At 41.1% G+C, this 25,062-nt stretch overlaps 1 protein-coding gene across 5 annotated transcripts in view; it reads left to right on the plus strand.

Annotated features, from left to right (window-relative positions):
- The window catches only part of CHL1 (cell adhesion molecule L1 like), a 193,916-nt gene that overhangs the window by 128,776 nt on the left and 40,078 nt on the right, over positions 1-25,062 (plus strand). For all 5 annotated transcript variants that reach the window (XM_088482453.1, XM_088482454.1, XM_088482452.1 and 2 more), the window contains 8 exons: positions 782-948; positions 1,031-1,187; positions 6,384-6,508; positions 11,487-11,588; positions 11,883-12,080; positions 19,645-19,715; positions 23,487-23,709; positions 24,240-24,355. In XM_088482453.1, the coding sequence (XP_088338579.1) occupies positions 782-948; positions 1,031-1,187; positions 6,384-6,508; positions 11,487-11,588; positions 11,883-12,080; positions 19,645-19,715; positions 23,487-23,709; positions 24,240-24,355 (1,159 nt within the window). The remainder of the gene's footprint in view (positions 1-781; positions 949-1,030; positions 1,188-6,383; positions 6,509-11,486; positions 11,589-11,882; positions 12,081-19,644; positions 19,716-23,486; positions 23,710-24,239; positions 24,356-25,062) is intronic.

Genomic DNA, 25,062 nt, shown 5'->3' on the forward strand with positions numbered 1-25,062 from the left:
TATGGGGTACCTCACGTCAATTTTTTTCTCCATATATTTTTAAAACCAGGTCTGTCCCTGCTGCCTGGTGCTGGTTCTTAAATTACAGTGGAAACCTACACATTTTTTTCCCTGTAATGTTAAGAACAAGGACTAGCTGCCAAGTCCAGGGCTGGTTAGTGTTTTGGGGGGGTTATTTTTAAATTAACCCTATTTTTACCATTTACAGAAAGAAACATACACAAATCACAATGATTTGTGTATGTTTCTGACCATCTCGCAGCTCAGGGGGTTGAGAGTTTGAAAAGTGATTTTGATAGAGAATTTGCTCCTGTCTCACCCGAGCTTGTCATCCTGATTCTTGGTAAACTTGAGAATGTATGTTTTAGGTGAAAAGTACTTCCGATTTGGCCCGATGGTGATTTGATTCAAGATTGTTATCTCACCCGAGTTGTACGAGTGAGATGAGAGAAATCTATCTCTAACTAACCCACTGACTTTTGCCTTTAGTAAATTTGCAAGCAGGAAAAAAATTAATAAATCACCCGAGATAGTCATCTTGACCTATCTCGATTCTTAGTAAATTTACCGACATTCTGGTGTCAAGATTTTAAATGTCAACCTTCTAAATGTTGACTAGTTATACCACATCCCCATTGTATATCACTGTATTCAAATTGTCTTTATATTTTGCTGTAGAGCTTTGAACCGAAGAAGTAGTACAGTATGCATGTTTTCATAACTCAAGAGCTGTGTATTCCTATAGACTAACAACGTCAGTACAAATTATATTTTTTATCAGGCATCATGGTAAAACAATAATTCAACCTGGAGGTGGCCGTTACAGAATAGACGAGAATGGTACCCTTCACATTGAGGAGGCGGAACCCCAAGATGCTGGCTCATACACTTGTACGGTGTCAAACACTAAAGGCAGCACCGCCATTATGGCACATCAAACACTTCGAGGTACTGGCAAATTTACTGTGGAAAGACTGCACATTGTGACTTAAAGTAACACACCAGATGCTGACATATGTTTTCTAATTAGAACCTACAAGAGGGTATGTGTCTCCTGAAAACCCATGGGCAAAGCGATGGCATTCCATAACCTTGATGTGTCACATTTCCTGCGATAGCCACCTCTGTTCTTCTCTGAGGATCACATGGATGAAGGACGGACGGAAGCTGAGAGAGGACAAACAGAGGTACTGCTCCCTACAGTCAACTCAACCCTACTGTGAGACTGAGATACTTTGCACGCCTATGAGGAATTCCTATGAAGACCCACCATTCAGTGCAATGCCCATTTCTATACTCTACCCTATACCTTCCCATTTATCATTATGCATAGTAACCATTATGCATAGTTCACACATATTATGTCATGTTTGTCCATAGATTATCTCTAGACACCACCAGATGCTTTGTGTTTAGCAATCTGGTGACTGGCATTCAATGCTGATCACCATTTGGTGACTGGAATATAGTACATACCCCATGCTAATGTCTGGTATTCATACATATGTATGAATAAATGTATTATATGGCTCCAGGTGGTAAATGTAGTGCTTTACAATATTAAGAAAAATACATTATTGGGAGAAACGTGTGAGATTACAATTTAAATGAGTGTTGGGATAAAAACAGGAACAAAATGCAGGATAGCTAAGTAGAATATTTGGAATATAGCTAACAAGTGCTAGTCTTCAAAATAGTTAAATGAAGCCCAGGACAATAGGCTACTGCAGTGCTACCAGGTTAGAAGAAGGAACCATTTCAGCTTCAATTTGTAGTTTTACATGGACAGGTTTTGATGCAGTTGAAGATGGACCAAGTTCCATAGGTTACGGTTAGTCAGTGGTAATGTTTTATAGCATGAGTAATCAGTGCTAGGGAATGGTGTACAGGAGGGACAGGAGGTAGGTTTATCAGGACAAAGAGTCCATCCATTGGCATCTGTAGAAATGAGAGACAATATGCAGAGACTGACTAGCTGAATGTAGGTGAGGTGTGTATCCACTGCCCGACTGTGAAACGAGAGCACGATTACAACATTGTAATCGTGCTGTCGTTTCACAGTCTGTGATGTGCTTACACTGACCGTTCAGTCATTCAGTGTAGGCACATCCATCATCCCCGTATATGCTGAACCTGACGTAATCGTCAGGTTGACCAGCATGTACGGGCGATAATAGATGTCAAAAACGACCAGCGGGCACGCGCATCACTGGTCGTTTTTAACAATTACATGTCCGATTTGCGGACGATCAGCAAGCGATTGATCTATAACGATGTCATTATCGTTCAAACGACCTGTTTAATCGCCTAGTGGATACGCACACTAATCTCTTAATTGCTAATAGGACAGGCTGAATGTCTGCAGAAACCACCTCACAGCATGTACCCAGAATATAGCTGAATAGGTTGCCTAGCTGATTATAGACTGTGGGGTAATTACTACACACCGTACTATTCTGGAATGCTAGTCAACCACTCCGGGATTAACAAAATACTCAGCAACAAATTTCTATACCAAAGTGTTGTTTTACAATAACGCATCTCAGGCCGCAGCAAACATGTCTCTGATTTCCAATATACTGCCCCTAGTATCAGGTATGTAATGGATGACTGGAAGGATGGACTTGAGAAGAATGTAAGATTGTGAGTATAAAGGAATTGGGGGTGATTAGGACCATTCTAGCTGCAGAATGAACAAGAGACTGTAGAGGGAAGTGTGAGAAAGGTTAGTTGTGGCTTTGGAGAAATGGATTTTGTCACAAGAAATGTCAGGTTTTAGCAATATAACCGATATAAGGTTTCAAGAGAGGTATCAAAAAACAATGTGTAGAATTTAATGGAAATATGCTACATCCAACAAATGTGACCTTAACCTCAAGTACTGTATATCAAAAAGATTTGTAGAAAGGTAACCTATCCACCCTTTTTATACCATTAGGAGTTGCCACTTCACATGACCTGTCATTTTATTTGTTTTTCAAAAGATCAGATACATTTGCAGACAGACACAAATTGCATTAGCGCTACAGTAGCAACAATTTTGCATGTTCATAAATCGCCATTATTTATACCTTATAACCTTGAGGGGTCACTCCAGTAGCTCTCCCCTATTTTCAACACGATTCAGGTTTCAGCATTTGAATCTTTCAATTCTGCATAGAAATCTTTTGGTGCATACACACAGTCAGATCTGTCAGATTAACGATTTGAACGATTGAACTATTTCAGATAGTATTAAATGAATTAAAAAGTCAAAATCTGACTGCAAACACATCAGATGTCAGATATTATCTGACATGCGGGAACGCGCATCGTTCATCGTTGCAGGCCCGCATGTCAGATTTTCTTTCAGATATGAACGATTGAACGATTTTTAAAATTGTTATCGTTCATATCTAACAACAAATCTGACCGTGTGTATGCACCATTTGAGATGTCACTTGACAACTTCACAAATATCTGCTTTTACAAGTGCATAGCATGTACTGATCCTCAGGCAGGATCCAATCTGTATGGGCATTGGGATTCCAAACCTACCAATGACTGACAACTTTAGATGCAGATTTTATATGACACTATCTGTTGTCCTGGGAAGCAGTTGGGATGCCGACGGACGGACTCCCGACCGCCGGCTTCCCGACTGTCTAATCCCGGCAAGGGTTAAATGACAGGCGTCGAGATCCCGACGCCTGTCATTTTACCTACACCAGGATCCCGACGCCCGGCATCCCGATCGAAGGTAAGCCGGGCGCCGGGCACGGACAGCCGCTTGGGGGGGGAAGGTTAGGCTAGGTGCTCCCGGGGGGGGACTTAGGGTTAGGCACCCACCCGGGGGGGTTAGCTTTGGGCTAGGGCAATGGGGGGTTAGGGTTAGGCACCCCCCCCCGGGAGACTTAGATTTAGGCAACAGGATGGGGGGGAGTTAGGTTTAGGCACTTAGAGGGGAGTTAGAATTAGGCACTGGGGGGAGGTTGGGTTTAGAAACCTCTAAGGGAGGGTTTGGGTTAGGATGGGGAGGGTTAGGGGTACTTACTTTTCTTAGCAGACTTCCGATGTCGGGGATTTGAACTGCCAGCCGCAGGCGGTAAATCATACCAGTCCCGTTGTCCTAGGCACACACATATATATATATATATATATATATATATATATATATATATATATATATATATATATATATATATACAGTCAGGTGCATAAATATTGGGACATTGACAGAATTTTCATATTTTGGCCTCTATTCACCACCACAATGGCTTTGAAATGAAACAAACAAGATGTGCTTTAACTACAGACTTTCAGATTTAATTTGAGGGTAATTACATCCAAATCAGGTGAACGGTGTAGGAATCACAACGGTTTCTATATGTGCCTCCCACTTTTTAAGGGGCCAAAAGTAATGGGACTAACTAAACAATCCTAAATCTAACTTTCACTTTTTAATACTTTGTTGCAAATCCTTTGCAGGCTATTACAGCCTGAAGTCTGGAACACATAGACATCACCAGATGCTGGGTTTCATCCCTGGAGATGCTCTGCCAGGCCTCTACTGCAAATGTCTTCAGTTCCTGCTTGGTCTTGGGGCATTTTCCCTTCAGTTTTGTCTTCATCAAGTGAAATGCATGCTCAATCGGATTCAGGTCAGGGGATTGACTTGACCATTGCATAACATTCCACTTTTTAGCCTTAAAAAACTCTTTGGTTGCTCTTGCAGTATGCTTCGGGTCATTGTCCATCTGCACTGTGAAGCGCCGTCCAATGAGTTCTGAAGCATTTGACTGAATTTGAGCATATAATATTGGCCGAAACACTTCAGAATTCATTCTGCTGCTTTTGTCAGCAGTCACATCATCAATAAATACAAGGGAACCAGTTCCATTGGCAGCCATACATGCCCACACCATCACACTACCACCACCATGCTTCACTGATGAGGTGGTATGTTTTGGATCATGAGCAGTTCCTTTCCTTCTCCATACTTTTCTCTTCCCATCACTCTGCTACAAGTTGATCTTTGTCTCATCTGTCCATAGGATGTTGTTCCAGAACTGTAATGGCTTTTTTAGAGGTTGTCTGGCAAACTCTAATCTGGTCTTTTTGTTTTTGTGGCTCACCAATGGTTTACATCTTGCGGTGAACCCTCTATATTCACTCTTGTGAAGTCTTCTCTTGATTTTTGACTTTGACACATATACACCTACCTCCTGGAGAGTGTTCATGATTTGGCCAACTGTTGTGAAGGGGTTTTTCTTCACCAGGGAAATAATTCTTCTGTCATCCACCACAGTTGTTTTCCGTGGTCTTCCGGGTCTTTTGGTGTTGCTGAGCTCTCCGATGCGTTCTTTCTTTTTAAGAATGTTCCAAACAGTTGATTTGGCCACACCTAATGTTTTTGCTATCTCTCTGATGGGTTTGTTTTGATTCTTCAGTCTAATGATGGCTTGCTTCACTGATAGTGACAGCTCTTTGGTTCTCATATTGAGAGTCGACAGCAACTGATTCCAAATGCAAATGTCATAACCTAGAATCAACTCCAGACCTTTTACCTGCTTAATTGATAATGAAATAACGAGGGAATAGCCCACACCTGTCCATGAAATAGCTTTTGAGTTGATAGTCCCATTACTTTTGGCCCCTTAAAAAGTGGGAGGCACATATAGAAACCGTTGTAATTCATACACCGTTCACCTGATTTGGATGTAATTACCCTCAAATTAAATCTGAAAGTCTGCAGTTAAAGCACATCTTGTTTGTTTAATTTCAAAGCCATTGTGGTGGTGAATAGAGGCCAAAAAATGCAAATTCTGTCAATGTCCCAATATTTATGCACCTGACTGTATATATATATATATATGTCATCTTTTCCATGTCAACTTAATGATTGCAACAGTGCTCATCATCTATTCTCGTTAGAAGTCGCCTCCATAATTGACGGCACAGTACAGTAGCTTGTTTTTTTTGTGGTTACTTGTTGACAGTAAGAACTTTGCGTCTGATGTAGTCTGTAGAGCCTGCAGCTTAACCTAAACCACTCTATCTAATAGCACATTCACAGAATCATTTAAAATAATATAATAGGCCCCCTTTTATTCTAGCACACCTGCTACAAGCTGCAGTAAAATGTCACATGCTACACCATTAGTAAAGTGCCTTGCTACACCTGAAACTACCAGTAGCATGTCACTTTAGTGTACTTTCATTTCTCTACAACTTGTTTCAAAGGTATAGCATTCATGTGTATAATCGCTGAAACTATTGGTTGCCTAAAGCTTTTAAAAACATAGTATTTGTTATATTATTAATTTCAACACCTTTCTACATTTCCCCTATACAGAAAACTTGTTTTTTGTTCACCAAAAACTTTTTTTAAATCCTTCATGCAGACTACACGTGAGAAAAAACATTTTGTCAATATACAACGTAACCTGGGCAGATGGAGGTACCTATTACTGCATTGGAAACACCTCACTGGACTCGATGGTTGCTGAGACACAGCTGGCTGTGAGGGGTATGTACTATAGATTACATAATGATAAATCACCAGAAAGATTGTTAATATTAACCATTATATAATGCCAACATACTACTACAGTAATGTACATTATGGGAGACAAATGAAACACATAATGAGCAATAGTACAGGAAAACACAATGAAGCAGAAGGGGACAGGGTCTGAGGGCCTGATTCAGAGCCGGACGCTCTTTAAGAGTGCTCGCTCTGAATCAGGGCGTTTTTTTTTTGCGACCACCCACAGCTTTTGCGAGCGGCCAGTTGATGGTCACGACCATCGCGACCATCGGGGCTTGCGACAAGACCCTTGTGGTAGGGTCTCGTCCGTTGCAAGCCCCATAGAGCTTCCTGCTCTAACAGAGCAGGAAGCTCTCCACTGACATCACTGGTGAGGTCAGTGGTGCCTCCCACAAATGGCAGGCGTTCCTTTGTGTAGCCACCCCCCTCCCCACCTTCAAAAAGGGGGCGAGCTGTCGATCAACATCGACAGCCGCCCCTTTTGTAGTGAGTCCCGGAGTGAGAGAATTTCTCTCTCGCTCCGGGGCTTGCATATGCGCACGGCACGCGCTGCGCGTGCGCAGTACCCCACCATCGACCTGCTTGCGAGCACTATGCGCCCGCGAGCGGGTCTCAATCAGGCCCTGAGTTCCTAGAGCTGACAATCTAAGGGTGCCTACTTTTGAAAAAACATTTCAGGGAGATCGTGAAAGCAACACCTATAGTATGAGCAAGTGTTAAAGTGGACGTGTCCTGCTACATCTGAGAGGCGTGCCATATATTTTGATTTATATCCAAATATAAATGAGCCCTAAAGGTGTTAGTAAGATCTACTTGTTGATGAAGACATACTGATACTTTACACAAAATACATGTAGCCATAGGGATCATTGTGCCTTATAACCAATGTAGAGTAATTATACTACTGATCACATTTGAATGTATATCTCTCTTTTTTGTTTGTTTTTTATTTTATATAATGGCTAAATAATGGGGGTAATGTGCAATTAGGGAGATCGATAGACTCTTCAGGGAGTCTGGGAGCTTGCTGCTATTTCAGGGAGTCTCCCAGACAATCAGGGAGAGTTGGCAAGTATGGTGCATGCCCTGATCTGAGGAAAAGCCACAGATGCCCATGCCAGGACTCAGGTGGCAGAATTGCAGTTTAAAGGCATCACTTAATGCTTTAGCATTAGCCAAACACAAAAACGCAATGACAAGCATGTCTAGGTGTAGCTTTGTAGGAAATAGATGCAGATGGGTTAGAAATAGAATACTGATCTGCAAGGTAAGGCTCTTAGTAAATGAGGAAAGAGGGACATACTTGGAGAAAAATAAATCAGCTGCTTTCACTAAACACAGGATAACTATAAAGATTAATATAATGATGCTTGCTATAATCAAAAGAGGAGAATGCATGTATTAGTGATTGACTGGTTTGTTTATGGGATAAAATGGGTGTGAAAAATATTCTATACACAGTGACAGATGTGAATTGATGTCCCAAGGAAATGAGGAAAAGGAATAAAGGATCAAATATGGCTTCAAGATAATGAATTTGGATGTGAAAGTGGTCATAACATTATTGCAAATTTTGAAACTTAATTTAAGAATAAAGGATGTTCAGTCTTTAAGAGAGGTTAAGATTCAGGTAGACAGCTGGGCACCAGCCATTGGTGTTGGTCATAAAAGACATTTTAGAGGAAGAGGTATACAGTTAGGCATTGTCAGTATAAGGATGGTATTGAAAACCTGGTGCAGATTACATTTATATAGGTGAAAGTAAAAGTAAAATTCTGATTGATTGCTATGGGCAACAATTCCACTAATTAAAACCCGCACTTTAGTAAATATAACCCATACACACAGGCACTCAGCATGTTATGGGAAGGCAGAAGGTTGAGAAGAGTGGGTAAGATTTTATACTACAGACAGAGCTCAGAGGATTATTCCAAAGCCACACTGCTCACTACATTGTGTGCCATGTGACTGTGGTTGCCATGGTAGTCATATTACAATGTGGAAACACTGCAAAAATATAAATCATTAATAGTAGTCTAAAGAAGCAAACCAAGGAGAAATGTTATAGTTAATTTTTTTTTATAGGATTTCTTCTTTAACATCAAAGCAACCATATGTTCAGATGAAAAGTTGATTAGAGAAAGAAAAAGTGAATTACCAGTTAGGAGAAATAACCTTCAGATATAGCAGTCATGAATACAAAAACTACAATAATGTCAATTTCCTTGCAACAGTGAGAACAGGAATTTGAGGTATTGTGCTGCCTAATACCCCTTTCACACTTGCTGCAATAACCCAGCATTTCAACCTGGTCACGAGCAGGGTTGAACACAGGTTCAATCAGGCTCATGATAAGTGTGAATGGGTAACATGGGTCGATGCAACCCGGATCCCGTTCAAGCATTGAAAGAGCCAGCGCTTGGAGATAATCTCATCTCCAAGCGCATGCTCAGCACTTGATGGTGGTGACGTCATCGACCTGGCAACAAGCCAGGTCGGGCCGTCAGTCTGAAAGGGGTCTCAGCCGGGACGCAGCTGGGATGGACCTGTGAACAAAATCCCTGGTGTGACCCAGCATAGCGATGTGAAGAGGGTATTAATCAGGTCTTCAGCAAAGGGCAATCGGAATGCCAAAAACATTATTGTGCTTTCTGCTACTCCATACAAAAAAATGTACAATTACTCAGAAGTGTAGTGTTATGGTGGCCACACATGGACCAATCCAGGATCATCAGTAAATCTAGCCAAATCGGATGAGATCAAGACATTTTGCTCTCAAGTGACTGGATCACTTTTGGCTTATGGCTTATTGCTGCGGTCAGAAGAAGAACACATTCTAGCCTTATTTTCCACCATATATGAAAATCTTATGACTACAATATGATTATTTTAGGGCATGTGCACGATTTTGGGTCCATGCACCCTGTAATATTGGGACATTTGTCGGATATTGAAAGTATTATGACAGCAACTGTGGCTACCTTGTATTTCTTTGGATATTATCCACAGTTTGTGTGATATCTGCAATTTAAAAGTTCTTTTGTTGCTAACTGTGATTGTGTCTTCAGAATGCTGTTTTTTATAATCATTGGAAAAGTGGGCACCGTTTTTACATAAAATGTATACGGTATAGTTAAATATAGGCCTGATTCAGAGAAGTTCGCTATGTCGATGTATTCGCAGTTGAGTGATTATTGGTAAACTGTGCTTGTGTTTAAGTCGAACCGTGCATGCGTCAGAGTACTTTACCGTAGTTGCTCGCTGCAACTTTCGCAGTATGATTGACAGGCTGGCAGCATTTGGGTGGGATAACGGCAAAAAATCATGTGTATCACGATAGTTTTCATGGGGTGGCACTGCCTGCGTCTGCAATACCATACTCAGGAAACATAGCTCCGGTGTCTCAGTTCCCGTGGCCCATCTGCGTGACCATAATGTTACTCCGGAGGCTGATTATCGTAGGATCTTTGCCAGAAGCTGTGTCTTTGAATGCAGATGCTTCGATTTGCAAAGTTGCCGGTAGGCGTCTCAATACAATTTTCAGCATCTGCAACATTTGCATGTTTCGCACATCCACTGAGTACACAGAGCAGGGGCGTTCTAGAGAGGAGGGGGCACATGTGCAGTCTCCGACACGGGCCCCCTCCCCTCTGTACGGCGGCCAGTAGTGCACTGAGCTGTTTGCGGTCTGCGCCGGAGCTATAGACTCTGGGCACTAGAGTGCGCCAGAGTCTATAGAGTATGCACAGGTCACTGGGAAAATGGCCGCGGCGGGCATTTTCCCTGTACTGCGCATGTGCAAATGATGGAAAAATGACCGCGGCGGCCCTTTTCCAGTCGTTTTTAGAGCGCTGGACCCCCGCTCCGACGTGGGACTCCGGAGAGTAAGTATGCTATTGGTGCAGGATGTGCGGTGCAGGGCCCCCCTGTGTCCCGCACACCCTGCACCCATTATAGATACGCCCCTGACACAGAGGCATCAGCAACGCCATTAGCGTAAAACTCTGAATAAGGCCCTATTTTGTGCTGTTTGCTATAGAATGTTTTTCATTTAACTTATGTGGATAAAAGTTTATCATAAATTGATTAGTTTTTTTCTTTGATACATTCCCTGAAGACTTAGGTCAGGACCAATGGCGAATCTATAATGGGTGCAGGGTGCGCGGTGCACATGGGCCCATGGATCGAGGGCGGCCCACACTCTACACCCATACATAGTTATATTTACCTCTCCGGAGTCCTGCTTTGCCAGCAGCCTGGTGCTGCACAGAAGTAAAAACACAGTGAAAATGGTGCGGCGCCCATTTTCCTGGTAATTTGCGCATGCACAGTAGAGATGTCCCAGGGAATAAGGTGCGAGCGCCATTTTCCTGGAGACCTGCGCATGCGCAGTAGTTTCTGGCACCTTGCCAGAGTCTACAGCGCTTACAGAGAGGAGGGGGCCCACATGGAGTCTGCACACAATGACAGGCCCTCTCCTCTCTTAAACCGCCCCTGGTCAGGACTGTTAAGACTTGGGCCAGGTATTCACTTGCATCTCGTTCTACTAGGGAGCAGGGGTGGATATAGGGGTCAGGCTGGCCCTAGGCACAACATTATTGGCCGCCCCTCAAACCTCAATTTGATATGTTTTCAGATGTACATGGATGCTAGGTGCTTGAGGTATTTGAAAACTGCACATAGTACACAATATTATATGCATTGAACAAGTGGCGGCTCCAGAGGTGAGGCTGCAGCGAAGTCCAAATACTTTCAAATAGGGTAGCCACACCAACTGCCACTTCAAAGGCTGCCATACATAGATGACTGGCACTCACTCGCAGTTGGTGCGGCTCCCCTATTTGAATTTTGGAATGAGCTGCAGCCCCAACTCTGGAGCCTCCACTGCATTAGAGGTAAAAAAAAAAGTAATATTTTTCAGTAGCTACATCAAACACTTAATTGTCCTTCATCTTAGATGTTCCAATGCCCCCAGAAGATCTGCATTTTTCAGAAGAGCAGGACCGTAGTGTGTCGTTGTCGTGGACTGCAGGTGACAGCCATAACAGCCCCATCTCAGGTATGTCATAATGACTTCATTACTAATTGTGTAAATGCTTAGGTCTTTATTTATGAAGCAGTGGCGTTTTTAAGCATGCCGGGCTTTACACTGACTGCGGTTGTCGTTTTTATTTTCCCCTCTAACCCTCCGGGAAGCAGCGGCTTTGTCAATAAAGCCCTTTAGAAAGGATGTGTAAAATGGGCATCTCTATGAAGACATTTATATAGGCTGTAAATTGCATTTATACCTTTTACAGAATATTACTATAATCATCTGTTTTCCATAGAATTTATAATCATCTGTTTTCCATAGAATTTATCATTCAATCAATAAAGGACAATAAGGAACCAAGAGAGTGGGAGGAACTGAGCAGAGTCTCTGGAAATGTCACTGAAGTTCTGATACAACTCAATCCAAATTTGAATTACAAATTCCGTGTGTTTGCTGTAAATGGGATAGGAAAAAGTTCCTCAAGTCTCAATACAACGATTTACAGTACACCACCTGCAGGTAACCCCATTAATATCAACTGCTGTAAGATTTAATAGATTAAGGTAATCATTTGTTTTAGAGTTACCCATGGGACAGAATTCCCTTGGGTAACTCTAAAGCAAAAAAAAAAAGTTATATCCTCAGTTTCAAAGAAACTAATGACAGAACTAATGATTGACACTAAGGCATATTGTAACAGGGTACGTTTTCAACCGCGAAAGAGATGACTGAAGTGGTAGTGACACTGTAAGGTAGGGGTATTCAATAAGCGTCACCCAGCTGTTGTAGAACTACACATCCCAGCATGCCCTGCCACAGTTTTGCTATTTGACCATGCTAAAATTGTTGCAGTGCATGCTGGGATTTGTAGTTCAACAACAGCTGGAGGGCCGCTTATTGCCCACCCCTGCTGTAAGGGGTTTAGATGATAAGCTCCATTTTGGACAAAATAAGGTTGAGCTAGTGATGATCCTTCCAGGTGTAGATGGCAAATGGATACATGGGATAAGAGAGAATGAGAGAGGTCTGGGAGGATGGGTATATTTGAGTGTCATCTGCATAGTGATATTGGAGGCTGAAGGGGGCCATGAACAGAGTGTGGATGGACTCCAACAGATAGAGGGAGTATGAGCCAGATATAGAGACACTGAAATGAATTAAAAAAATTAGCCAGGAGAGAACAATGTTACAAAGGCCAAGGGAGTGAAGAGTGTTTGGCAGAAGAAGATACTGTACTGTGCAAGTGGCAGAGGGGTCGATCAGTGTAAGCAGGGAGAAGTGATTCTTTGGGGTATATTTACTAGAGTGAGAGTTTTTAGAAGTGGAGATGTTGACCATATTAACCAATAAGATTGTAGCTATCATTTTCTAGAAGGTGCTAGTTAAATGTTAAGTAGAATCTGATTGGTTGCTATGGGCAACATCTCCACTTCTAGAAACTCTCACTTTAGTAAATAAACCCCCTTTGACTTAGCCAACATTAGATCATTGGTCTCTTTATTGATGATATTCTGGGAAAAATGTAGAGGGTAAAGCCTGATTGCAAAGGGTCGAGAAAAGAATGAGAAGTGCTTCAGGTGGTAGCAGATAAGATCTTCAAAGATTGGATGCAAAGGGGAGAAGAGAAATGGGTCAGTAGCTGGAGAGAAAGGTAGATATGTTCATGACTATATACAAGATGAGTGCATGTTTGAAAATGACAGTGAAGAGCGACAGGTTGAACAGGTGAGCTAAGTGCTGACTGGCATTAGGGCAAAGGGAGTGAAGGGTGCGGGAGGGAACAGGGCTGAGGAGACAGGTTGAGTGGAGACCTCTGGCTCAAATTCATGTGAGGAAGAAGTGAGGGTGAATAGGTGAGTACAAGTGAGCAGATGGGTAAGGGTATCTGTTGAGAGAAGATTACTTGTTAGATGGTGTAAAATATGTCTTTGAAGTAGGTGTCAAAGTCATGGGCAGTGTGGAATATGGGGTGGGTGGGTGGGTGGTTGGGGAGAGCAGAGAGATCGAGTTGATGGTGCCTTTGAGAGGAATCTATAGAAAGAAGACAGGATGAAATGGAAGTTAAGAAAGTCAGCAATGTAGGGAGATTTATCTATGTTGACACTTGGTGGAACATCAGCACTTTTGCAGATGGTGGGTCAATTTGGAATGCCAGAGTTGGGGTTTTGTTTGTTGGAAACGATGTGTAATGATTGGAGCTTATTATTATGTGTGATTACTGAAGTAGCTGTTTACTAAAAGTACATGTAATCGAATAGCAAGAACAGGGCCGTAACTAGGGTGGTGCGACATGTGCCACGGCACAGGGCACCGCAGGGCAGGGGGCGCTGTTCGGGCCTATTCATTTTCTTTTTATAATCATTCTCATTTGTAGCGTCATCTTCTTTTATCCCTGGCATCTCCTGGCCACCTCTATCTCCTCACCGACTGACTCCCCCTCCATATGGCCACTTCCCCAAGCATCTTCAGTCCCAACCTCTTTTATTTAACACACACTTTAAAATACTGTCATACCCGGGACTCAAACCTATGACATAGCAGTCAGACATCTCACACATGGAGCTATTGGCTCCATAATTTCTGATGGCAGTAGTGAACACAGACACCGATTTCCAACCGAGGTGTTACCAGCACACCTCGAATAACCTTGTAACCGTTGTCAGGATTTGAACCGGCGGCTCAATTTCATACCAAACCCGTTGCATATACAGTACATTACAATTAGCACTCTTTCTATACCTTTACTCAGTAATCTACAGTGCCGGCTCCAGGCTTGTGCACGGCTGTTACGATGGACAAATTCTGCTGCAGCTTTACCAGCGCTTCCTACATCTAGGGCTGTTATACTGCACAATTATTGTGTATGAGCAATGTATTTGGCAGTGACACCAATATAACTGTGGCATAATACGACTGGTACCTTCATCATCATACGGACACATCAAATTTGTCGTGGCCCTTACTCATGAGGCCAAACACTTTTTGTCCCTATTTGAAAAATGAGGGGGGGGGGGGCAATACTCTTTGGTGCCCAGGGCACCAAAAAGTCTAGCTACGGCTCTGAGCAAGAATAGTTCTTAGTTAATATTAGTAGCGCCTACTTTATTATTTACTTTTACTAAAGCATGCTGCTCCTGTTGGATAATTTGGACCCATTTACTTGCCAATAGTGTATAACAAAACGCAGTTTGCATAAATATTTAAAGACTAGAATACAAATATAGTATACATAGTATATAAAGCATACATTACCTTCAATGATCATAATTGGCTGTGGACCAGCTCGTAAGATAGCATGATATTCATAACCTTTCAGGGAATTCTTTGACCTTGGTTTAATGGACAGATGGATTTTATTCCCAAATAATAACCAGCTTTATAAGGTCACTGAATTGTTCCCCAGTGTCATTCTTTGTAGGTGTTTCACTTTTCTCTGCAGTTTGTACATCATTTCCAAAATGCATATTGGTAAGAAATGTAATTATTGAAAATATTTACATTTATATAGTAGTCTTACACAATTGTAACTGTTTATTATTGAATTGTATTCATCTATCCTGTGTAAAAGTTTAATATTTTATAGTTTACAGTATACAGTAAATTACATAAACCAAGTTTAAACAAAACACAAATGATACAATACTTGTAGAGTGGTATTTGAATGACTAATACAGTTGTTTTTTGCGAGTGCATGGATTGTGAGCTTTGCCATGATATTGGCACCTTCCTGGTACTCCTGTCTTATGGATACAAGGGTTAAAAAAAAAAGTGACAGTTTATTTAAATTAATGTGTGTACCTTTAATTTAATAAAGAATATATGTGGTCCCTTTATTTATAGAAAACATATCTGTGCTCCCTTTTGTTGGGTATAAGATAAATTACCCCATATTTTATTAATAATATATGCGCCTTTTTATTTTGATTAACAAAATATATGTAACCCCTCTTAGTAATAACCAGTAATTTTAGTGAACCTTCCTAATTAACAATAATTTTAGTGCCCCCTTAATTTTGTTAATGTTGTTTGAAAAATGAATAAAAGTACCCTCATATTTTCTGTAGTGTAGTGGTTGTTACTTACCTGTCTTCTTTTTCATTTCTTGACCCAGCATAGTCCAATGGGTCAACAACACAAATACAATTGAAGTAGACTGCTCGCTAAAGCTTACCAATGCATATTATTATTATTATCCTTTATTTATATAGTGCCACAAGTGTTCCGCAGCACCTTACATAGTTCAGAAACAAATAGGTGAACAAAAAAACAGTGATTTACAGTACAATACAATACAATGCAGGACAAGGACATGGTTTATACTCATTGCTGCATTAGCGATTATAACGCTAAAAAAAAAAGCAGCAGGGAGTCAGCAACTAAGTGTTAGGTGCCCTTGTGGGGAGTAAAGAGTAGAAGAAAGTATAAGTAAGGAGAAGCACATGACGGAAGAGGGCCCTGCTCGTGAAAGCTAGCTTACATTCTAAAGATAAGCGAAGCTTTGGAAAGCCCAGCTACTTTATAAACATAAAGCCAATGAGGAGCAGTATCTTACTGCGAATAAAACACTTGCAGTGCTCGTTCTCTTGGCACTGCAAGTACCAGCATGCACTGGACCAGCCACTACAAGTGTTGACCTCCTTAGGAGAATGACAAACTAATCATGCCTAAGTCATTACATTTAGTAATTAAAATATAACTGCGTACCATTAATAATGTACTTAGAGAACGTTGCCCCCATATTGATATAAATATAAAATTGTGCCCCTTTAATAGTGTCAACAGAGGACTGTGCCGATTTAGTTATCTAACTAGAGAATGCTGCCTTCTTAGAAATACAAATAAAGATAGCAAAAAGACAGGTATATAAACAAAAGAGCAAGGATTACAGGTATAAACTGCAAGTCTCCAGGGAATAAAGTAAAATTATAACCAATTTTTACTAATTTAATATGAGGAATATAATTTCCTGATATGGCGCTCCCCTTAATCCAATGCTTTCTTCACAGGATTTTCTTATATTTTTAGAAAAAAACATACAAAACAAGAGAATATCATAGCATAGCACTGATATAACAATAGAGTTCACAACATGGTTCTTGTTAATGGAAAGAGTTTGTGGAGCTTCTCCAAAGAAGTTTATAAGTGAAGTGAAGTAAAGTCACCACTTGTCCCCCTTCATATAGTGTGTATACCTGAGGAATGATGGTTAGAAGCCTACCATCCATTGGTGGTTAGGTAGGTGAGACTACTCCAACTACACCAGTGACAATCTGATCCTTTAAAAATCGCTAAATGCATCCATTCTATATATTCAGCCTACTAGGAGATGGGTAGGTAAGCGCCCATCGCCCCAGTGGCTCTACGTAACCAACAGCATCAATGAAAGAAATTTAAAATACTGATAGTGCAGCACATTTGGATGATTCAAAAAAAGTTTATTGATAAAACATCAAGCTAATAAATAAAAACTTGTACCAAAAGGTTCAAATATATATGACACATCATATTACAAAAGAAACACTCCTTGGGTAATAGTCAGTCAATGTGCATACCAGATGCTGATATAAGGCAGGGGTTGCAGGGCACATCAAAGGAAATACAAAGTCTTGGACACTCTGCAGAATCCAGATGATTCCTTCTACCTTTAGTATGAGCACACTGGAACCCCACTGTGGACACGTTTAGAATTTCTCTTAGTCATGAAGTGGAATGGAGTGTATTCCGACCAGGCTGCATTTGTCTGCCAAAAAACGGAAATTAGACAGAAGTAAAAACTTCTTTGCATCTTAAATCGGAAAACCGAATTGGGATATGGTTTAGCTGCAATACATAATGGTTAACTTGCATTCCATTATAAGTTAGATGAAGATGACTTTCCTTGTGCCTTTAGTCCCAGAAACGGAGCTAGTTTTGCGACTTATGATGGGTAATAAATAATGCATTCCACAATAAGGAAGAGACTCTCATTTAATTAATCTCTCTTTATGGTCCATACAGTGTTGTTGGAAGAATTCATCAGAGTTCATATAAGGCTTTGGAAAAATAATAACAACATATATTAAAATCTACGAAAAATACAGAAATATATCAAATAAAATAGAAAAACAGAAATACCAAACCATCAAAACATTTTAGCTCAAAGTCCACATTTAAACCTTTTGGAATAAGAGTCTTCAAGATATACACCCATTTTATCTCCATTGGATAAATGTTGATCCTGATATCTATTTCTCTATGTATTGGATATTTGTTCAATACCCTAAAAGTTTTCTATTCCTTTCTCATTGCAACAGGATAGGACTTAAAATGAGATGAAACTGAATAGGTGATTAGGAATTTTATTATATTGTAGGTATGCTCTGAAATGAGGGCTTTCAGTGATCTAATAGTTTTGCCGATGTAGAATAGGCCACATTCGCATTCCAGAGCATAGACTACATTTCTTGAGCTACAAGTAGTAAAATTAATGAATACTAAAAAGAAGTATTTATCAGGCGCACACCATAAATAATTTAATAGTGAAAACAGCTAATAAAGCAGCTCTCAAAAGGGGTGTTTGGGAGCACCCCGCAAAACCATAGATATGCAATTAAAAATAAGATAAAGAGAGCGCTGATAGATAAAAATCTCTTTAGTAAATATAAAATAACAATTTTAATAACAGTCAATCATAAGACAATATAAATCATTATAAAAATGGCCAATAAAATATATATCAATGATTATAGATGATACCATAAACCAGCTGGATGCCGATTTTAATGATAGTCAATGTAAGAAGGTGGATATAGTCCAAATTTCTTGTAAATGGATTTAATTCCAAAAGCAGTAAAATGGTTTACTATATACTTTTGCCCATTTACTATAAATTTTGTAATATTGTTTTGTGAGCTAGGACCGTCAGGAAGACACATACCACATCTGTGGAAACCTTTTGAACTAATGCTGCCTCTTTTTTCCTCTATAAGACAAGTTTTGACCAATTTGTCTTTTACGGATAAAGCCCTTTTTTATTGTTTTTTCTGATACTTATTTCTGTAATATATAATCCTTTCTAATTATTCAGTTATTAAAACAATAATTTTCTATTTTCTTATAGTAAGAAGTGACTGTATTTTGTTAAGAAGGCTCACTCACAATTGTATTTTCGTGTGATCTGAAACTTTCTTAGAATTTTTTCTCTTCGTTCAGACCTTTCTATCAGATTAACCATACTTCAAGCTTCCTCTATAATCTAACCTTTTCCTCTAAATCTCTTACTTATGTATTCTATTAGGATATTTAATGCTGATGGTTGCGAATATTCCTTTTAAGCCTTTAAATTGCCCTAGGCCCCTCTAGCCAATTATGATGGTGTTCACTTAAATATGAATAGAAGAGTTAGAATCCATTGGTTGCCTGTGGGTTTTGGTTTCCACAGATCCCTTTTGAACATAAATACACAGGTCTAAAAGATTATTGAATATCAACTTTTACAAAAGGTTAATTGTATATTAAAATCATTTTGATTTAAATAATTGCAAGAAGTTGAAAGATTTTTGTCTACCTCCCACACAAAGAGAATATCATCGAAAAAACGATGCCAGAGCACCATAATCGCCCCATGTGGGTTGTTTTGCCATATCGTATGCTCCTCCCTAGTGGCTGATCCTATCTTTTTACTGCGGGGGTGGGCTGCCTGGGCTACAGTCCAAACCCCCTGTGTGGCAGTGGCAGCTCTGGGCGGTCCTCCTTATTCAATGCGCATAAAAAGAAGAAAAAAAAGCCACACAAAAAAACAATGAATGCCCAGAAAACGGCATCGGCTAGGGGCTGCATCTATATAAGGTTGCCGTAATAAAAGCAGTAAAGCTTCCTATAAGAAGCACTTTCTGCTAATGATAGTCTGTCATTTAATATTTAGCAAAATGTATAATTTGGTTCCAGGAGGCATCACATCTACTGAACACGCTTGGTTTTCTGTTTCTTTGTACAGAACTCAGCTAAACAAGTAATCATTTCTGCCACACATATATATATTACATCAACTAAGTTTTTGTCAGTTATTGCATTTATTTTACATTATGCCTTTTTAATGTTTTAGCTCCTGACTTTAACCCACGTTCTGTGCACAGTGAAGCAAACAGACCTGATGAAATGACAGTGAGATGGGAGGTAAGAATGCATGGTGGAGCTGCTTGGCTGTGGACCATGATGGTCCATTGCATGGCAGATGTTCTTAGGGACAAACTTCTCAGGCAAATATGTGATTTTGTCATACATGGTGTAACGCTGTAACCTGTGTTTCCTGAAAATTTATATATGAAATTCTACTGAGATTAGCATCTCTGTGTCAGGGGATGGGAAATAGACATCCTGTGTTCCTTAACCCATCCTTTTCCATCATGCTTGTAACCTTGGGATGGCCATTGGAACAGATGGTTTGCAAACATCAATGTTCGTGATCAGAAGTGTTTTTACCATTTGATGCCAGGATTGCGATGGTTACCACCATCACATTCTTTTTTCCGATGGCAGTTTGGGATTGTCATCCCTAATTCTCAGCCTAATGTTGATATAGAGGAGCAACAGCCAGCAGCTCCCACATTTCAGCATGCCTTCCCCTAGCCCTTTAATTTACCACTGACGTAACTTCTCTATCTACCATGGATGTGTACTTCCATCACTTCACATCCCTCCATGGTTAGGATAGGTTTAGGACAATAAAATGTGAACGGCAAGCTCTCAGGTGGTATTGGAACAACTGCTATAATCTTGAGGAACAGCAGAATTGTTATCTGGTGAGGGTAATCCATACTCTAATGTCTTCCCTCACGTTTGCCAACTATTGTATCAATGATAAGAAAAGGCACTGAAGATGCTGGTAATGACAAAGAAGTTCACGAAGGAAAGGGACTGGTGTTATAGACTAGAGCAGTGGTTCCCAAACTGTGCGCTGTGGCACCCTGGGGTGCCTTGGGACACTTGCATGGGTACCTCAGGTTGGTGGTCCAGCACCAAATCAAATTATTTATGGTCAATGTAATGTAAATATGTGGACAAACAGAAGCACAAAGCTGTCCACCACCACATAACTGAGCCTAAGGATGACAGGTCAGCACAATTTACTTCACTTTATTAGATATTTTTCTACATTTCTCAATAACAAACTTAAACTTAGGGGTGCAGTGAAAACAATTCTGATACTTTAGGGTGTCGTGATTGAAATAAGTTTGGGAACTTCTTTAGCAGAGAAATCATTCTGGTAAGAAATTGTTCTGCATTTTCTACTTTGCAAAGTGCCATCAATTAAGAGCTGCATGTCTTAACCTGGTATTATTGAAAACACACATACAGTATGAGTTGTTGGCCTCACAGGTTGGCTGAGAAACACAATTGATATTATAGCACCATTAATTAGTCATTAATGGCAGTAGTATCACAATGTCATACTTATTTTCCACAGAGGCTCTAATTTATCATGTTTGTCTCCTTGTGTTTATCAGGAGATCTCTAACTACCATTGTAAAGCTCTTTACTATACTACGGTAATCCTTACACAATGTATCAGGCAGTTTTATAACATGTGACTGACTGACCAGTAGCCTTTCATTATCTAACAATGAAAATGCTGATACACCAATAGATCTGTCTCCAGTGTTAGGAACCATTGTGTGGTGCTGTAGGGGGGGATGGGTATGGGCTGACAGCTCTCCGGATTCCGGCAGTCAAAATCCCTACGCCGGCATCCCGAGAGGGTTAGGATCCCGACACCTGTCAGTAGGTATCCTAACCCTCCCTCTCCCCCTTTCCTAACCCTCCCTTCCCGGTGCCTGAACCTAACCTCCCTCCTTAGTGCTTGAACCTAACCCTCCCCCTTACTGCCTAACCCGAACCCTCCCACTAGTATCTAACCTTTACCCTCCCCCCAACCTCGCTACTTGCCTTCGGGATATCGGCGGTCGATATTCCGGTGCCGGGATTCTGACAGGTGTCAGGATTCCAGCGCTGGTATTCTATGTGCCGGCATCCCCTGTGCTGGGTTACTGAACATATCCCACAATGGGGTAGTAAGTAAAATAATTTTATAGTTTGATGTAAATCTAGGATTTGTCATATAATTGAGTTAAATGTGACAGTTTTAGTCTCAGGCAGCTGATATACTGGTACAGCAAGATTAAGTGCAAAACATACATGCCTCCAGAATGTTTTCCTGGACGCCTGATTGGGCAGGCAAAGCCCCCGCATTTCAGCGCCCCTCTCCCCATTCCTTGATGTGCCTGGTTTACTTTTGCCCCCATTCTGGCTCTGAGGACAATCAAGATCTAAGGCTAGTATACACACAGGGGATTCCTACTCGTGTAATGCTGATAGTCCTATAACAGTTACCACTTATTTTGTAACTGTTTCCATCAAGCTTATTTACTCTGTGTGTATTTGTTTGCAGTTCTCTAACAAATACCGGTCATAATGTTGCCCGTCAGAATGTTGACATGGACATAATTTCGACAATAAAAAAGTCAACATTAACAATTGTTGACATGGTTAAAATGTTGACATGTGCATACTGTCGCCATTTAGCATGCCGACATCAGAATGTCGACAGTACACTTTTGTGGTATTTTAGGTTTAGGGGTTAGATTTAGGGATTAGGGTCAGGTTTAAGGTTAGTCTTAAATATAGAGTTAGGGGTTAGGAATTAGGCTAAAATATGCAAAAAACTGAATGTGAACATTATGATTTCGACATTATAAAGTTAAACACGTTGACATTTTAAACATGTTGACATGCGACATTTGCATATTTCCCCACAACCTCTGCGTTTGAATTTGCAGCATCGGTGGTATTAGCCTCCATCTTTGAATCAGGCCCTGAGTTGCCCCCATAGTGTAAAGGGAATATGTATGTAATGCCGCCGGATGTAATGACGGCAGACTAAATACTGACGCTGGAAGCCCGAAACTTAGTGGTGCCTAGCCCTAACCTCCCCCCCCCGCTGATGCCTAACCCTAACCCCCCCCCCCCCCAGTGATGCCTAAACCTAACCCTCCCCTCCCCGTACCCTAAACCTAACCCTCCCTTAGTGGTGCCAAACCCTAACATCACCCCGGTGGTGCCTAACCCTAACCCCCCCTCCTCGCACTCTAAACCTGACCCTCCTGGGGTGGTGCCTAACCCTAAGTCCCCCCGGGAGTTCCCTAACTCAACCCTAACCCCTCCCCCCCCCGCAGCTAAGCACTAACACTACCCGGCTTACCTTCATTTGGGAAGCCGTCTGTTTAGATTCTGGCATCAGGATCTAGATGGGCGTCGGAATTACGACGCCTGTCTTTAGTCCCGCGTCAGAGTTTGGACACCGGGGTTTAGTCAGACGGCATTTTTTACCTCATCCCGTGTAAAGAACTGTCATTTGGATATTAACTACTTGCCTGGCGTGGTCACATCAGATGAGACCTCGCCAGGCTGGGCTTTACCTGACATGGTCGCATCTCATGCAATTAGTCAGAAATGTTAATAATAATCTTCCAGTGGCTGCCAATCTCAGGGGGACCTCTCCACCCCTCTGCATCCTTGTATCCTCCCCCAGTGTCTCCCTTGCATCTGATCACTGCTGAAATGTAAATCTAGCTTACCCGCTGGAAATGTAAAGTTGCGAGGTCACAATGCTCCCATTATTGATTTTACTATCTATCTACAGTTGATGTTTTTAAAAATAGGTATTAATGTTGTGTTTAAAAAAAAAAAATTGTAATAAAATCGTGTTGATTCTTTTTAAATAGATGTTCTGTATATCAATCACCAGAAATATTCTACAGGAATATATTTTCCATGTTTCTGCGATCACTATAGGGAAGGAAGTTCACCCTGAATGTGCCAATTGTTGCTCTGTTAGATAGTTCAATACATTTTCACAGTTCTACAGTACATTCGTATTGTTTATTTCAGCCTCTGAGTTTGGATGAGCACAACAGTCCAGGACTGGAGTACAGAGTCAGCTGGCGCCTCCATGGCTTGGAGACAGAATGGCATCATAAGAAAGTCATACATCCCCAATTCACTATAAGAAACACACCAGCCTATGTCCCGTATGACATCCGTGTCCAAGCTGTTAATGATATGGGAAGTGCCCCTGAGCCAGAGATACACATTATGTATTCAGGAGAGGACAGTGAGTATCATTTTCTGATATGGTAAACTGAACAGACTCTAAAGCAGGGGTCTTCAAACTTGGCCCTCCAGCTGCTGTGGAACTACACATCCCAGCATGCACTGCCACCTTTTTGATATAACAGCATGCTAAAACTATGTGCAGTGCATGCTGGGATGTGTAGTTCCACAGCATCTGGAGGGCCAAGTTTGAAGACCCCTGCTCTAAAGACTCTGCTTTAAAATGTTACAATAAAGGTAGAATTGAGTTGTCTTAATTTCCATTGATTGTCATCAGGCGTCTCTGGCACAGATTGAGTGGCGTTTAGGAAAAGTTGCTGTGCTACACTGCTCGGCGTCGCTCACTCACGCCAGGCTTCTCGCGCCTCATGACATAAGGAGGCTACGTGTATGAGGACACATCTGTAGGAGATATTTCCACCTTATTTGTACTTATACACAGCTAACTGTTTCTATACTATCTAATAATACAAATAAATGGGTGCACTGGTAACAAAAGATACCTAAAGCACTTACAATATTTCATTTCAGCTCCTGATGCAACTCCATCTAATGTGTCAGTGGACATCGTAAACCATTCCATAGCCAATGTGACATGGACAGAAATCTCCCAGGACAGAGTACGAGGACATCTGTCAGGTTACAAGGTATTGTATATGTTTAGCTGGACGGAGGGAACAGAACACATACAGCGTGTGCAGTAACCTGATGTGGTATTAGTCATGTGACAGTTATACAAAGAAATGTACACAGACAGCATGTGGTACTGTATATGACTTTAGTCAGACAATCAGTCTTCTGTATACTTTAGTCATGGTGCAATCAGTGCAATGAATACTTCATTAGTCAGACAATCAGTCTTCTGTATACTTTAGTCATGGTGCAATCAGTGCAATGAATACTTCATTAGTCAGACAATCAGTCTTCTGTATACTTTAGTCATGGTGCAATCAGTGCAATGAATACTTCATTAGTCAGACAATCAGTCTTCTGTATACTTTAGTCATGGTGCAATGAATACTTCCTCATTGGTGCAGTCAGTGTGCTGAATATTTCTGTGGCAATGAGATAAGTTGCTGTTTGTACTAGCAACCAGGGCTGCCATCTCCTCCATTATGGGCCTGATTTTGAGTCAGATGCAATGCTGATGCGCATGTGGCAAACTCTGTGTGAGTACAGAGTCACAGGATTGATTGAGTCGCACGGACTCTAAAATGTATTGCAAGTATAATGGGCCTTCCTGGACTGGGAGGGGACTATTTAGATGCACGGAGATGGTTCGTGTGTCGTTGTAGTGGTTGTGGTGCCAAGCGTACAGTCACTCACATTGTAGGCCATACACTGATGGAGATCC

This window comes from Taudactylus pleione, unplaced genomic scaffold, assembly GCF_031769625.1.
Source record: "Taudactylus pleione unplaced genomic scaffold, aTauple2 ptg000289l, whole genome shotgun sequence".
Taxonomy (NCBI): Eukaryota; Metazoa; Chordata; class Amphibia; order Anura; family Myobatrachidae; genus Taudactylus; species Taudactylus pleione.